We start from the raw sequence: 16,599 nt of genomic DNA, 5'->3' as shown, positions 1-16,599 counted from the left end.
CCACACATTGCCAACACCAAGCAGGTGGCCAGACCTACCCCCAAATCAGTGGGCAGAGGCCCAAAAACAAGTACTTTCTCTCTTAAGCATGGGGGCTATTCAACTGGTACCAGAAGAGGAAAAGGGACAAGGTTTCTACTAGAAACTTTTCCTGGTACCCAGAAAAGACAATTCATGGTGTCCTATCCTGGACCTGTCTACTCTAAGCACCTTTTTGGAGATTCCAAAATTCAAGATGCTGACTCTTCACCAATTACTTCCTATGCTAGGCAAATATGCCTGGTTGGCAACACTAGATTTAAAAGACGCATACCTGCACATCCCAATCAGGGAATCTTGCAGAAGATACCTACACTTCAAAGCAGGCTATACTCACTATCAGTTCTCTGCACTGCCCTTTGGCTTATCTACTGCGCCGAGGGTATTCACAAAGTGCCTAGCTCTAGTTATTGCATTTTGCAGGTAAAGAAATATTTAAATATACCCATACCTGGACGATTGTCTAGTTCAGGCAGAAAGCCAGGACATACTTTTGAATCATCTGGCCTTTGTACAAACTTGTCCGGGGTACACCATAAACTAAAATAAATCACACCTGGTACCCTGTCAACAAATTTTATTCCTGGGAACAAGCTTGAATACATCTTCCCAGATGGCTTACCTCACGCCAGAGAAACAAATTCATTTGACAACCTAATTCAAACAAGTGGCCACAAAAACCCTGCTATCTGCAAGACAAATACTGCAAGCCTTGGGGGCCATGGCCTCCTGCATTCTTCTAATTCCATATGCAAGACTGCATATGAGGAAACTACAGTGGTATCTAAAAAGCCTATGGTGTCAACATTCTCAAGACCTAGAAACAATGATTCCTATCATACCTTGCCTACGCCTAGAGTTCCTTTGGTGGGCAGAGGCCTGCCACCAAAACAAGAGACTACCTTTCACACCACCTCCTGCTGCCCAAACCTTAACAACAGATGCATCAGACTATGCATGGGGGGCTCACCTGGCAGGGAAGTGCATTCAGGGCAAATGGAACCCAAGTCAAATGCACCTGCATATCAATCAAAAAGAAATGTTAGCTGTACAGAATGCTCTGACAGCCTTCAAGGACCACATTCTTCCAGGACAACTAATGGTAAAGACAGACAACACATAAACAAGCAGGGGGGTACACATTTTTACCCCCTCTGCAGACTAGCCATGGCATTGTGGAACACAGCCTTGAGCTACCAAGTGCCCCTAAAAGCTCAATTCCTGCCAGGAAAATTAAATACACTGGCAGACAGACTAAGCAGAAACCTCATGGACCCACATGAGTGGAAATTGGAACCAATGATTTTCAACACGTTGACAAGAAAATGGGGAAGCCCAGATATAGACTTGTTTGCCTCTCCCCAGAACTACCAACTGGACAAATTTTGCACAAGGACTCCCCACAAACAAGCCCGGAAAGTGGATGCCTCTGCTCTCCAAAGTACTACTAAAAATCAAACAGGACAAGCAAAGGATGATTTTGATTGCTCCAGACTGGCTGCACCAACACTGGTACCCCCTCCTATGCAGTGTGTCATGGTTATCTCCATGGCACCTGCCTCAGACTCCTTCCCTGCTGTCTCAGCAGGAGAACCAGATGCTGCACCCTCAGCTTCTAACACTGAACTTGCAGCCTGGTAATTACCTAATCTCTCCTTTACCATCCCTCAGCAAACCTGTAATGGATATCATTTTAGAGGCAAGGAGGCCTAGTACTAGAAAATCTTATGCTGAAAAATGAAAAAGATTCTGTGCCTGGAACCAATCTCAAGGGATGAGCACAGCAATTTACCTCAGATTTTACAATACTTAACTGAGATGCTTCACAAGGGCCTGTCTTTTTCTTCCATTAAAATCCACGCCTCAGCCATTTCAGCTCATTGTAACACAGAACCTCCCCTCTTCTCTCATCCACTTCTCAAGCAGTTCCTCAGAGGGGCCAAAAATTTGAGACCACCCAGAAGAGCTCCAACCCCAGCCTGGGACCTTAACTTTGTCTTGGAGAAACTCACTCTACCTCCTTTCAAGCCAGCTGCTACTGCAGACTTAAAATTTCTTTCTTGGAAAACAGCTATACTTTTAGCAATCACTTCAGCTAGAAGGGTATCTGAATTACAGGCCCTTATGGCAATGGAGCCTTTCATCATCTTTCATGCTGACAGGGTGTCCCTCAGAACCAATCCATCCTTCATGCCCAAGGTGGTATCCAGTGTGGCTCTTAATCAGTCCATTCATTTGCCAACCTTCTTTCCCAATCCACAGAATAAAGGGGAATGGATACTGCATTCCTTAGATGTGCACAGACAACTTAGATTATACTTGGACAGGACTAAACCTCAAAGGAAATCTGAACAACTGCTGGTGGCATTTGCTGCAGGGGCAGAGGGGAAGGCTATTTCAAAGCAAACCATTTCTAAATGGATAAGCCATTGTATTCATTTCTCCTATAAGCACCATGGAAAACCTATCCCCCAAGGGATCAGACCTCACTCCAACAGGGCTGCATCTACCTCTACAGCCTTTCTCAGAGGCGTCCCTGTCAGGAACATCCTAGAAGCTGCTACCTGGAGTTCTGTTCATACTTTCACCAAGCATTATCATTTGCCAATTTTCTCTAAATCCAGAGCTGTCTTTGCCACTGCAGTCTTGCAGGGCCTTATAGCTGGCCTAATGCTATCTAAATTCCTCCTCCCAACCATAACTTTGGGAATCTACCCAAATGTAATGACTGCAACAGTGAAACAATTAGAACATAGTACAGTTGTGTACATTTACCATAAATATAGATGTTCAAGTGTATTCACTGTTGCAGTCCTGGTTACCCTCCCTCCAGCCCCCTAACTTCTTTTGGCTATACCTCTACTTTCCTTTACTATGCTTAAAAGCCTTTTTGGTGTATTTGCTTTTTTGTTGGAGGTATATCTTTGTGCTTTTATATTTAATTGCTTCCCATTAGGGGGGCACCTGACATCTGGGGCAAGAAAAACTGTTGTAATGGCATCGGCTGCATGTTTTATACCCCTGACGACCTGACGTCATGGAAGAAGGGACAGCAACCGATGCAGGACCCAAGACTTTGTTAATCATGCTGACTGAGGGCTACCTGCAAGCAGATAACTCAAATGTAATGACTGCATCAGTGAATACACTCGAACATCTACATTTATGGTAAGTGCACACAACTGCACTTTTAATTTAGATGCACTATAATGCTGCTGCATACATTTATATTAGCCGCAGTACCTACACCTAGCAAATAGATGGGCCTGTGAAATAGCTATGCAGGAAGTGGTGGTAAAGCTGTCATGTGTACCACATGTGGGAATCATAGACCTTGGTTTTGATTCCATGCATGTCACATACTATGTGGTAATTTACAGAATGGCAGCCCTTCCTGTTCGTAGAGGATTGTGGTTGGCCATATGGGGTCTGTATTTGAACATTTTAGTAAATGAGTATGCAAAAGAAATTTCTTTTATCATGTGAAGCCTCAAACCTGGCTGAAGAAAAGTGCTGCTGACACTATATGTCTATACAGTACAGTCTCAAAGATATAAAAAGTAATTTGAGGTATGATAAAGAAAAATACAGTGTATAATACTGAATTTATTGCACGGTAAGGTTTTACAGTATTGATCGTTGCATTGTTGCATTGTTTCTCAATACCATGTATCAGAGTGATAAGAACAATTTCTGTCGGTTCTGTGTACGGTTTCATCAGGGGTGCATGTTCACTGAAATGCTTCTGCTTCTGAATGTCTGTTAAAACACCCCTCAAATAAAAATAAAACCTCTGTATGATAAAATTATTAAAAATGGAATTATTAAAAAAAATAAAGAATATCAATTTTAAAATTACTAAGTTAGGTAATTCTGATAATCACCGTCTGCTCATGGCCGAGTCAGTATTTACACGCATCCAATGAAATTCTCACACAATGGCTTTAAGGTCATGGATAAAACATACCTGTTGTAGGTAAATTCTTCATCACTCATGGCTGGAAATTGCTTATTAGTATAGTTCACTTAAAGGCAGATGTTTGCCTCTTCTGTAGAATGCTTTTCAACCTTTTGTCTTTTTTAGGTGGAGATAAAGTAGGATTCCACTCTTTCTTTTGCAAATACATCAGCTCTAATTCAGTTCGACTCCATTACTTCTGTACTTGTGTATTATTAAGTCTCTTCCTGTGAACATCACTCAGAAGTACTTTAGTTGGTGCTGTGATGTCTTTAAATTCCATTCTCCAGATATTAGATTCTGCACGTAACATCTATTGTTTTAACTAAGGAGAATATTGTCATAGATCTTCCTTTTCTATAAAGCTGAGCAATCTTTTTTCAAAAAATTCTTTGTCCATGAATTTTTCTTTTGTTATGCTCTAAGCAAAATACCTTCTTTAGACTATAACATTTTGTGAGAGGGAGGAGGTGCACGCATCTCAACTGTAGAGATTTTCACAGTGTCCTGATTTTTGCCTTATATTTTTGGTCTGTTTTCATAAAATTGTAGTTTCTGGCAAACTAGTAGCAAAACATTAAAGATTGAAGCTATAAAATAATGACATACATGTGATTTTCAGACTTCATGCCCTTCAGAAAATTCATGCTAATGCAAAATGTTTTATTCTATCAACTTTCTAACTTTGTAAGAGCAGTATTTAAAAATTGTCCCTAGTTTTGGGCCTTTGTCCCACTTTTATTTATGGCTTTATCCAGATTTCTTGCTCTAAGAGGTTGAGGGGTATAAGGAGGTGCAACTTCAAAGCTCAGAAGCCACTCTAGGGTTAGTATGTAACTATTTCTCACTGTAATTCTACTAACATCAGACTGATAGAGTGGGAGTCTAACTTGAATTGTACTGCGTCATGGCAGTCATTTCATTCATCCCTGCCATTTAATTAATTTAGTGTTACTAAGAACTGAAACCAAAATTGATAAAGAGGCAGCCAATGAAGTACACATTTACTGTTAACGGTGCATTTTTCCTAAGACATACAAGGCGGAGGCCTCATTCTGTTTGTTAGGAGATTTGTGCAGCAGCATCCACTTCAGGCTGTACAGAATACAGACACAGCTTTCTTTTATCCATGATATTTAATTAATTTAAAGACTCCCTGAGCTTGGATGATTGTGATTGTTATCTCTAGGAATATTGAGAAACAGCCTGCATGTTTATTTGTCTGTCTATTTATCTGTCTATCCTTTATTGACTAGGTTTGTTCCACTAGACTAGTGGCCTGTTTTCAGGGGAGAACTGAGGCGTTATTTCTACTACTAGAGGAAATCTGGTCAAGGCAACTGGGAGACCTTTATTACTGTTTTCTGTAGGTGCTTATATCCAACTGAGCTACTAACAACTCAAGCAGATAGGACCTTGATTTAATGTCTCAGTTGGAGATGACATTCTCAGAAGAGCAGCATTCCCTAATGATGCACTGCAGTGTTAGCAATGCAATTACCTGAAGTGGGATTAAACCCACAACCTTCTGGTCTTCCCGTACTAAAGGTGAGCGTGCAACCTGTTGCACCACTGACACTAACAATTTGTTATGTATATGGCATGCTGCAGCGAGGTACTGTAACTCTTGAAAAATAACCATTGATCTGGATTATGTCTGCATTCTGCATTGCTAATATTGTTAAGTGATAGTATTTAAACTTACCTTGACTTTTACAATAGTGATTAGTTTGCTGTCTGTAATGTTGTTGGTTTGGTAGACTGTAATAATGTTAATATCCTTGAAATTCACACCCGTGTGTATCAGAAAACGTCTACTGCCAGTGTCAATGTCAGTTTTTATTTATTTATTGATTGATTGATTGATATTTGTTTACCTGGAAAGTCCGACTGGGTAGGTGCCCATTTTCAGCTGAGGCCCAGGGAGAAAAGCTCCAAAGTATTACAAAAACATTTTAAGAATAATAATTTTACAATCTTCAAAAATAATACAATAAAAACAGTAAAAAGCATCTACAGTTTAATACTAGACATAAAATGAAAACATTGGCTAAGAATAGATACAGCATATATGAGAATTATTTAATATTTAAAGAAATTTTAGCCAGTTTAGTGAAATTAAAGGTAAGTTAGTATAATACAAACAGGAGCTACAATATTAAGTGTGAGAAGAAAACAGGGTTATAGCATATTAAGACAGATAGTCAGGGAAGAGAATTGATTGAATTAAGGAAGGAAGGAAGTGAAGAAGGGAGGGAAAGGAGGTGAAAAGTATGAATGGGTACTTGTTTATATTTAAGGTAATAGTTTATCCTAAGGCTGAGCAAAAACAGAGCCAGATTTGGCTAGGATGTCTTTCAGAATGACTTTAAAGGACTGGAGGGAAGGTATTGACCTAATAGATACAGGCAAGGAATTCCACCATTGCCTTGGTGACATGGTACAAGTACTGAACATGCCCAGCAGATTTGATAGGTTTGTGGACAAAGAGGAGTTTCTGGTCATTGGGTCATAAAGACCAAGTGGGAACATAATTGTGTAGAATGATATTTATTGCTGGACAAGCAGATGGATGCTGGATAATTTTATAGGTGGTAAGAAGCTGTGCATATGTTAGTTGATGGAGGTGTTCTAACTTGTTTAGACTTTTAGCACTGTAAAAATGGTGGGTACTGAAAGGGGTATTTGCTACAGATTTAGCCACTTTATTGTAGCATTATTCAAGTTTAATCCAAAACCAGAAGAGGTTGATACTCCACAACAAACGAAGCAAACCAGATGAATGAAAAGACAAGTCCTTTATTCGAATAAGTAAGTGCTTTCACGTTGCTTGGAACGCTTCATCAGACTTCAACAAATCATAAAAATTTAAATCAACTTATATATAAGTGAAGCACCAATGAAAAACACATTAGTAAGTCACATGCAAGTTACAAAAATACATAATTTCCTTTCCATAAAAATTACATAAAATAAAATATATAAATATATATATCATAAAAATCTCATATTAATAAATAGTAGAAGTATAATATTAAAACATACTAAGACATATATTAGATAGTGAAACATGTTGCTACTGTCTAATGTTTCAAAGGTTTATCTAATAAAAATGGTCTTAATGAAAATTTATCATTAAGACCATGACCTTTATTCGCAGATAGCTTAATTATCCACTTTGCCTCAGCTTTTTCTGTCTGTTTGTTGTGGAGTATCAACCTCTTCTGGTTTTGGATTTGTGCTTTTTTTGGGAGGTGATACCTTCCCCTGACAGTGTTCTTTTCTTGCTGAATTATTCAAGTTTAGCTTTTTGTGATGCCTGTAGGTTAGTAAGGATGAGAGCATCATAAAATAGTGAGGGGAGGAGTTAAGTGGTGGCAAGTGTAGTTTTAGTTGCATTGGTGAGAAAGTTTTTAGGTCTGCAAAGTATTCCTAGATTTTGGTGAGTTGTATGCAATTTTCTATGTGCAGGTTGAATATGTATGTCAAACAATAAACTGATATGACATATTGTTTAATATGATATGATATATGACCAGAAAAAGACATTGCTTTTATTTAGTGTTTAGTATTGTAAAATAATTGTTCCAGATAACAAAACTGCAAACTTTTTAGCTTGGCTCACAAATTCTTATAAGAATTCCAAGACTTAAATAATAATTACTCACTAAATATCTTCACATCTAGTCATAGCCAGAATCAGTAATTTTTTGATTATTTAAAGATGAAGCAGTAAATTTTACCTTTAGATAAGGTGCATTCAGTCTACAAGGGCTGCTTATATATTGTTTTAAAATGTATTTTAATCAAAGAAATTGTAAGTGATCACACATTAAAAGTTGAAATTAATGAGTTTCACTGATATTTTTTTCCATTAGAGAACAGTGTATTCAGTTTAAGAAACAAATGGGGTCTCTGGTTGGCATGAGATCATAATTTGAACTCCTCTCCACAATATATTATTTTACCATTCCCAGAACTTAAATAAACGAAATAGTAAGTGGGTGTGGTAGCATTTAAGTGTTGCTTGCACACATTCTGAAACCTTTTCAAGACTTTATGGTGCTAGTAAGTAAATTTGTAGTTCTGATCCCTGGAACATACACTACAAAGGAAAGTAAATGTTAGCAGTCCAGTTATATGATATTTATTCAAGTGAAATACTGAAGTGTAAAGACACCAGTAACCGAATACTCACTTCACTTGCTCCAGTACCAATAAAGGACTCCCAGTTGATCAAATTCAACACTTTAATATCCAATAAAATATACAAGCTTAAAGGATTTAGCACTTTCATTTCTAACATACCAGAAACATCTTCAGAATCACCTGACATTGAATCTAAAATCATTTAAATACACCCAACACCTCTGTGATTGGCTGTTACATAAAAAACATACTGACAACACCAACTTCAAAATATGTTTAAAAATTCAAAGTTTTCACGTTATAACATTTTACATATATACACATATGATACATATACATATATCTAGAAATTCTATATCTATAGAAAACACTTAAAAACACTTAAGAAACTGGATGTTGTTCTATATTAATGTTAGTATCTGTTTGCTCTTAACTTAAGAGCTGGGGCCTGTGAAAGGTGGACATTCAATCCAGGGGGGAAACAGGCATCAAGTTGTAATTGCCAAATAAGTTCTCTAAATTCTAGCTTAGATTCCCAGTCACTTCCCCTTTCTTGTTGAGTAACTTTCTCTATAACCCAAAACTTATAGTCTGCTTGGGAACACCGCAGAGAGTGTCTGTAAAGGGCATTGGTGTCCTTTTTCCAGTTTATATCATATGTATGCTCATAGAACCTTTGCCTCAATGTACGTTCGGTCTTCCCCACATAGTAGGAACCGCATACCTTACAGTGGGCTAAATAAATCACTCCTATGGTATGACAGTTGAAATGCCCCTGTGGGTAAATGTGACTTTAATGTGTGTTTTGATTATACATAAGTGAGCATTGAGCACACATACCACATTTATATGTTCCTAATATTGTGCCCACAGGTTTTGTATTTCGCCTTTCAAAAACATCCTTTAGACTGGGGTTTCTCCTGAACCCAAACTTTAGTGGTCTAGAAAATACCCTGGGTTTGTTGGGCATAACAGAAAACATCTTCCAGGTTTTTGTTAGAAATAAATGTGCTAAATCCTTTAAGCTTGTATATTTTATTGGATATTAAAGTGTTGAATTTGACTGACTAGGAGTCCTTTATTGGTACTGGAGCAGCAACTGAATTGAATATTTAGTTATTATATTTACCTGAGACATTCCTGTTAATCCCAAACACATATGGCTTTATGAGTAAACCAGAGAATATTGAGCTGAATGCATTTCCTTTGAATGCATTATTTTCATACTCTAAATAACATTTTCTTGTTTTGGGTTTCGATAACTATTATATCATTACATGATTAAAAAACAGGTTGCACACCTGGTCTTATTTGTTTGAAAGTTATATCTTACAAAGGGTGGCTGTTTTGTCAAAGTGTGGATGGGTTGTTGTTATTTACTTAAGTCTGGTTTTGTATACTGAAAGTGATCTTATACAGATCTACATTTTAGTCACACTTTCAGGTGTACCATATAGACTAACATTTATAGTTACATAAATGTAAGTGCAACTCATTCGTAGCATATGAGGAAGAAGAAGAAAAAGATCAATTGTCACTGAAATGTATGAGTTTTGAGGACTTTTAATTTTGCTAAAAGGTGTTCAGTGCAGACTAATGTCTGTCTCTACAAAATTATATTTTTCATATTATGTTTTTAGACAATGTAGACATCAGTTAAGTCATACTTTTATGGATGTACATTTTTGGACTACAGAACATGTGAATGCAGTCCTGTCTGGCACTGTATCTAGAATAATCTAGGATTCTAGTATGTCTTAATTACTACAAAGGTCTGCAACATTGATACACTTAGCTTTAGCAATGAAGGATGATTTTGGTTATGATGACTAGCTTAGATTTGTATGTCCAGCTGTAAAAATATTGTGTCCGTACATGGAGGCTTGGTATTATGTGTTCATCCGTACATGGAGGCTTGGCATTATTTGTTCATCCGTACATGGAGGCTTGGTATTATGTGTTCATCCGTACATGGAGGCTTGGTATTATTTGTTCATCCGTACATGGAGGCTTGGTATTATTTGTTCATCCGTACATGGAGGCTTGGTATTATTTGTTCATCCGTACATGGAGGCTTGGTATTATGTGTTCATTCGTACATGGAGGCTTGGTATTATTTGTTCATCCGTACATGGAGGCTTGGTATTATGTGTTCATCCGTACATGGAGGCTTGGTATTATTTGTTCATCCGTACATGGAGGCTTGGTATTATTTGTTCAGCCGTACATGGAAGCTTGGTATTATTTGTTCATCCGTACATGGAGGCTTGGTATTATGTGTTCATCCGTACATGGAGGTTTGGTATTATTTGTTCATCCGTACATGGAGGCTTGGTATTATTTGTTCATCCGTACATGGAGGCTTGGTATTATTTGTTCATCCGTACATGGAGGCTTGGTATTATTTGTTCATCCGTACATGGAGGCTTGGTATTGTTTGTTCATCTGTACATGGAGGCTTGGTATTATTTGTTCATCCGTACATGGAGGCTTGGTATTATTTGTTCATCCGTACATGGAGGCTTGGTATTATGTGTTCATCCGTACATGGAGGCTTGGTATTATTTGTTCATCCGTACATGGAGGCTTGGTATTATTTGTTCATCCGTACATGGAGGCTTGGTATTATTTGTTCATCCGTACATGGAGGCTTGGTATTATTTGTTCATCCATACATGGAGGCTTGGTATTATTTGTTCATCCGTACATGGAGGCTTGGTATTATGTGTTCATCCGTACATGGAGGCTTGGTATTATTTGTTCATCCATACATGGAGGCTTGGTATTATGTGTTCATCCGTACATGGAGGCTTGGTATTATTTGTTCATCCGTACATGGAGGCTTGGTATTATTTGTTCATCCGTACATGGAGGCTTGGTATTATTTGTTCATCCGTACATGGAGGCTTGGTATTATGTGTTCATCCGTACATGGAGGCTTGGTATTATGTGTTCATCCGTACATGGAGGCTTGGTATTATTTGTTCATCCGTACATGGAGGCTTGGTATTATTTGTTTATCCGTACATGGAGGCTTGGTATTATTTGTTCATCCGTACATGGAGGCTTGGTATTATTTGTTCATCCGTACATGGAGGCTTGGTATTATTTGTTCATCCGTACATGGAGGCTTGGTATTATTTGTTCATCCGTACATGAAGGCTTGGTATTATTTGTTCATCCGTACATGGAGGCTTGGTATTATTTGTTCATCCGTACATGGAGGCTTGGTATTATTTGTTCATCCGTACATGGAGGCTTGGTATTATTTGTTCATCCGCATTACATGGAGGCTTGGTATTATTTGTTCATCCGTACATGGAGGCTTGGTATTATTTGTTCATCCGTACATGGAGGCTTGGTATTATTTGTTCATCCGTACATGGAGGCTTGGTATTATTTGTTCATCCGAACATGGAGGCTTGGTATTATTTGTTCATCCGTACATGGAGGCTTGGTATTATTTGTTCATCCGAACATGGAGGCTTGGTATTATTTGTTCATCCGTACATGGAGGCTTGGTATTATTTGTTCATCCGAACATGGAGGCTTGGTATTATTTGTTCATCCGTACATGGAGGCTTGGTATTATGTGTTCATCCGTACATGGAGGCTTGGTATTATTTGTTCATCCGTACATGGAGGCTTGGTATTATTTGTTCATCCGTACATGGAGGCTTGGTATTATTTGTTCATCCGTACATGGAGGCTTGGTATTATTTGTTCATCCGTACATGGAGGCTTGGTATTATGTGTTCATCCGTACATGGAGGCTTGGTATTATTTGTTCATCCGTACATGGAGGCTTGGTATTATTTGTTCATCCGTACATGGAGGCTTGGTATTATTTGTTCATCCGTACATGGAGGCTTGGTATTATTTCTTCATCTGTACATGGAGGCTTGGTATTATTTGTTCATCTATACATGGAGGCTTGGTATTATTTCTTCATCTATACATGGAGGCTTGGTATTATTTCTTCATCTATACATGGAGGCTTGGTATTATTTCTTCATCCGTACATGGAGGCTTGGTATTATTTGCTCACTAGACTTCCTCTTTCTCTCCTTATGGTGTACAGGTGCAGCAGCTGATGAAAGCAGCTAAAAGTGGAACAAAGGATGGCTTGGAAAAGACAAGAATAGCAGTCATGCGTAAAGTGTCCTTTCTGCAGAGGAAAGAAACTCAAGGTAGGCCCTTTTTCTAGGTGTGGATAGGCCCTTTGTCTAGGTGTGAATAGATGGTGTGGCATAGGGTGCACATGTTAAGTATGAGCACTGATTAAATAGCAATCTAAATTTAATTAAAGGAATTATGTACTTGTCTGTTGTGTGCTTACTGTGTAGAAACCTCAGTGCACATGGAGCACGCATAACTGAGAGTGTGCATACATGTATCTAAACGGATTTTACCAATGCTATACAACCCCCAAAAAAAGAATAGCTACCTGATGGATTCATCATAACATAGGTATCTGATAAAATTTCCTCATCTCTTTCTCCATGTATGAGTTATGCCACCTCTCTTCACATTCATACTGCCAAAGGTTTCTGGACATTGATGAATACCTAACTTAGTTCTGCCTTGAGATAAAGTGTGTAACCTGTAGGAGCTGCTGTGAAAATGCAGCCATCATTTTTTTCATTTCTGAATTTGCTGCCTCTCTGCCATCCACCATTCTTTAAGTCACAGTTCCTCTCTTCAGTTGTGACAGCAAGGCATATAAGAAACAGATCAAGGCACACCAGTACAACACCATCATGTCACTAGTTGGGAGGGTGGCCTAATGGTTAAGGTGTTTGCCTTACAAACACAAGGTGCAGGGTTTGAGTCTCACAAGGGATAATTGGCTAGGCTTAAAATGGCTTGCAAGGGCAGTTAGCTTAGTACTAATCTATGAACCTAATCTATGAACCTAGGCAAGACTCTGCCCTTAGTTCTACCATTAATTGCACCTGTATGTCTATAGTGTACAGTGATGTCACTGATACTAGTGTGCATGGTTTACTATCATAAGTGCGAACGGCACTCCTGTGACTGTTGTATATTCGAACATGAAAGGTCGTAAACGGTAATGTCGAAGGAAAAATAATCAATCTAGGAATGGTTTACCATGGGTCGAGGTAGGTGTTCAGTATTATTCCAAACTACAAACATGTCCCCTACCTCGACCCATGTTAAAACCATTCCTAGATTGATTATTTTGCCTTCAACATTACCGTTTACGACCTTCCATGTTCGAATATACGACAGTCGCAGGAGTACCATTCGCACTTATGATAGTAAGCCTAGTGTGCACATACCACAATGTGCACATCCTTCAGTGGAGACATTCTAGCCTCAGCTTTCCCCCTAACATTTTGTCCCTGAGCTAGGATACACTGCCACCACCATGGAGAGTAACTAGAAAACCAACCCACTCACTCCCCAGAATGTACAAGCCAGTATTTCAGCAGCCATTCATACCACCCCAGCAAGTTTCTCCACTGATCTTGTCCAATACTCATACCCAGATCTCGTGGGCACAGTCTGTATGCCATTGCTGTGCATCTTGGAGTCAGCAAGAAATACATGAGCATCAAGTGAGCCTGGCCTACTACAATATGGCAGCAGGAAGACATAGTACCAAAACATATTCACAGCCAGATCCAACCTACTATCCACACACCTCTACTCTTCACAAATCTTTACCATCCTATGCAAGACTGATCTAAATAGCCTAGAAACTTGCTACAATAAAATCACAAAATTTGTCGCAAGCCTTCACCACAGATCCCACCATTGCTTGGCACTTAAGAAACTCAGCTGGATAGAACTCTCCAACCTATTACAACTAAATCAAGTAACCAATTCCCACAGTATCATCCACAAACCCGAAAACTGCCCAGCCTTAAATGACCTAGTTCAAACAAATACAAACCCTAGGGCTCTGCGATCATCCAATAAAGGTTACTAAATCCCTCAACATTTATGGTGATGCCCTGTATTCAAATAAAATATCCAGAACCTGGAGTCTATTACCCCAACACATCCTAAACAATACCGACAGCCACAAATTCAGCTTATGCCTAAAAGAACACTTTTCTGATCACTGGCTGTGCTCTTGCACCACTCCAGGATAATTTTCTAGATCAGTCTAATCCACCACATTTCTGACTGCTCTCCCCCACTACCTTTCTAACATTCCTTACAACATTTAAATTTTTTTTTGTTTTACACCTAGTGAACTTGAAATGCATTTCTTGTGTGTAATTATAATACATTTAATCCCTTTGTACAATTTGTAATATTGTAAATACCATTGTACTGTATTTTGCTGTAATTGCTATTTTTTACTGTTATTTACACTGTTCTTTCTATCTGAAAGTTTCTGGAGCTTTTCTCCTCAGTCCCCAGGCTTCCGGCCCAGTTGGACATTACCCGGATATCAAATGTAAAAATAAATAAATAAAATGTTATACATTTCTAGAGGAAAACATCCAGAAACTGACTGGCAAACTAATTTATCTGGTAAGTAAGCAGATTACTTTCTATGCCCCTGTATAAGCTTTTAGTGTAGTTGGATAGTGTTAGACTGCTCCATCATAGGCTATAGAGATGGTAAAATGACAATCATTTCATACTAGTCATGGTCTGCAAAAATGTACAACCCGTTCATCATTTTCATTAGTTTCTTTCATAAAAAAATCACATTTTCAAAGTAAATGGCGGCTGGGGTAAAATAGAAAGAAGAAAGGATTATAAGAGAAAGGTAAAAACTAACAAAACTAACAACATAAGAGAGGAGAAACAAAGGAATACAAGAAAGAGATTGTGGTTCATAAACGTCTGGTGCAAAATGTGATGACTTTATATTTAATCATGTGTCTAGTCTATATTTGCAAAAGTCAACAAAGCTATCCCGTTATTCTTTTTTCTATAATGTTAGTGGAGATTTAGTTTTTTATTTAGGCAAGAGAGGCCATTTTATTTCTGTTATGGCCATACGGATATACTAAAGTCACATCTTTATCTAAAAACAAAAACAAACATTCCTGGATGTAGCTTAACTGACTTGATGAAAGATCTTTCTAAAAGTACAACATGTCCTCCCAAAGTTGAACCTGCTGGCTTGTCCACCACCAATGCACAATATTTATTTCTAGCCTGCTACAGTGTCAACTTCTAGGTGTATTGGAAAGAATAATCAATTATACAATAAAGAATCATTAATAATCAAAATGAGCATGCTGATTGAACAGCCGAACCAAAATGTCCATTGCAAGCATATACAAAGAGAAAAAAGTCCAGCCACTAAAGTAGTATGGGGTAGCCAGACATGAGCATGGTGGATAACAGCATTCTAAGCTTCTTGTACCGAGGACACGTCAAAATATGACAAAAATCAGGCATGTTATGAAAAACTAAAGAAACGGAAATATTCCTAATGTTCCTTATATTTTTGCACTGCCCCTGATAAAGTTTTATTTTTTAAATAGTAAAAAGAAAAAAAAAAGCAGTGGAGATGGTCTCTTCTCCTTTACTTCTCTTGCACTGATGTACTGCGCAAGTATGGGAACGTAAGTTTCATACGCATAAAGAGTACGTCAGCAAAGAGAAGACAACATGGGAGACTAAAGTGCTGTTATGCAAACACACTATTTAAGAAAGGTAAGCAATTTCATTCTCAAGTAATGTTATTGTATAATAGCAATAATCCACTCCTGTGTGTAGATATATCAGGATTTACCTGCACACAGTGGTGGTTTATTGGTTAAGTACAATGCATTAATTCTATAATTTATCCTTTGCAGAATGTTGAATGTTAATAAAATATTTCACAATGACATATAGCATTTTAGTTATATTTTTTAAAAATATCCAAATTCCCATGAAAGTCATCTGAATTTATCTTATCCACCTCATTTCCCTTATATTACTAGATTTATAGGTTACTACTAGGCTAACTGCCCTTGCGAGCCATTGTAAGCCTAGCCAATTATCCCTTGTGAGACTCAAACCCTGCACCTTGTGTTTGGAAGGCAAACACCTTAACCATTAGGCCACCCTTCTAACCCTCTTATTTGTTTTCTCATGACAAAAGTACTATAAAGGATATTAAGTTGTATATTTATGTAAGTAAATAAGTGAGTCCTTAAATATCCAAAAACATGTTTTAGACAGTAATGTTTATCAATGTTCTTCATGACTCCTTCTCTGAGAGAGGTGCTATAAATTTTAATTTCTTTTTGGCTCCAAACTGGAAGTGTTGTGATCCTGTAAGAGTTTTAAGTTATTTCATGTATCAAAACATAGAAACTTCAGAGTAGTTCGTAAACAGAAATGTCTAGAGAAGTAAAATTAACTGCATTGATACTAAAATCCAGAGACATAAAATCTTAATATATATCTTGTGTTTTGCCATTATCTGTTTTTGTTTTCTTAGTAATTTTATTGCTACTTTTACACATATC

The 16,599-nt window shown here is 37.9% G+C and overlaps 1 protein-coding gene across 5 annotated transcripts in view; it reads left to right on the top strand.

Annotated features, from left to right (window-relative positions):
• Window positions 1–16,599, top strand: part of ARHGEF10L (Rho guanine nucleotide exchange factor 10 like) — a 3,087,848-nt gene that overhangs the window by 1,029,431 nt on the left and 2,041,818 nt on the right. For all 5 annotated transcript variants that reach the window (XM_044061816.1, XM_044061815.1, XM_044061819.1 and 2 more), the window contains one exon: window positions 12,228–12,336. In XM_044061816.1, the coding sequence (XP_043917751.1) occupies window positions 12,228–12,336 (109 nt within the window). The remainder of the gene's footprint in view (window positions 1–12,227; window positions 12,337–16,599) is intronic.

This window comes from Protopterus annectens, chromosome 2.part0 (genome assembly GCF_019279795.1).
Source record: "Protopterus annectens isolate FY-2018-M chromosome 2.part0, PAN1.0, whole genome shotgun sequence".
Lineage (NCBI taxonomy): Eukaryota > Metazoa > Chordata > Ceratodontiformes > Protopteridae > Protopterus > Protopterus annectens.
This window is presented reverse-complemented; position numbering and strand designations above follow the sequence as displayed.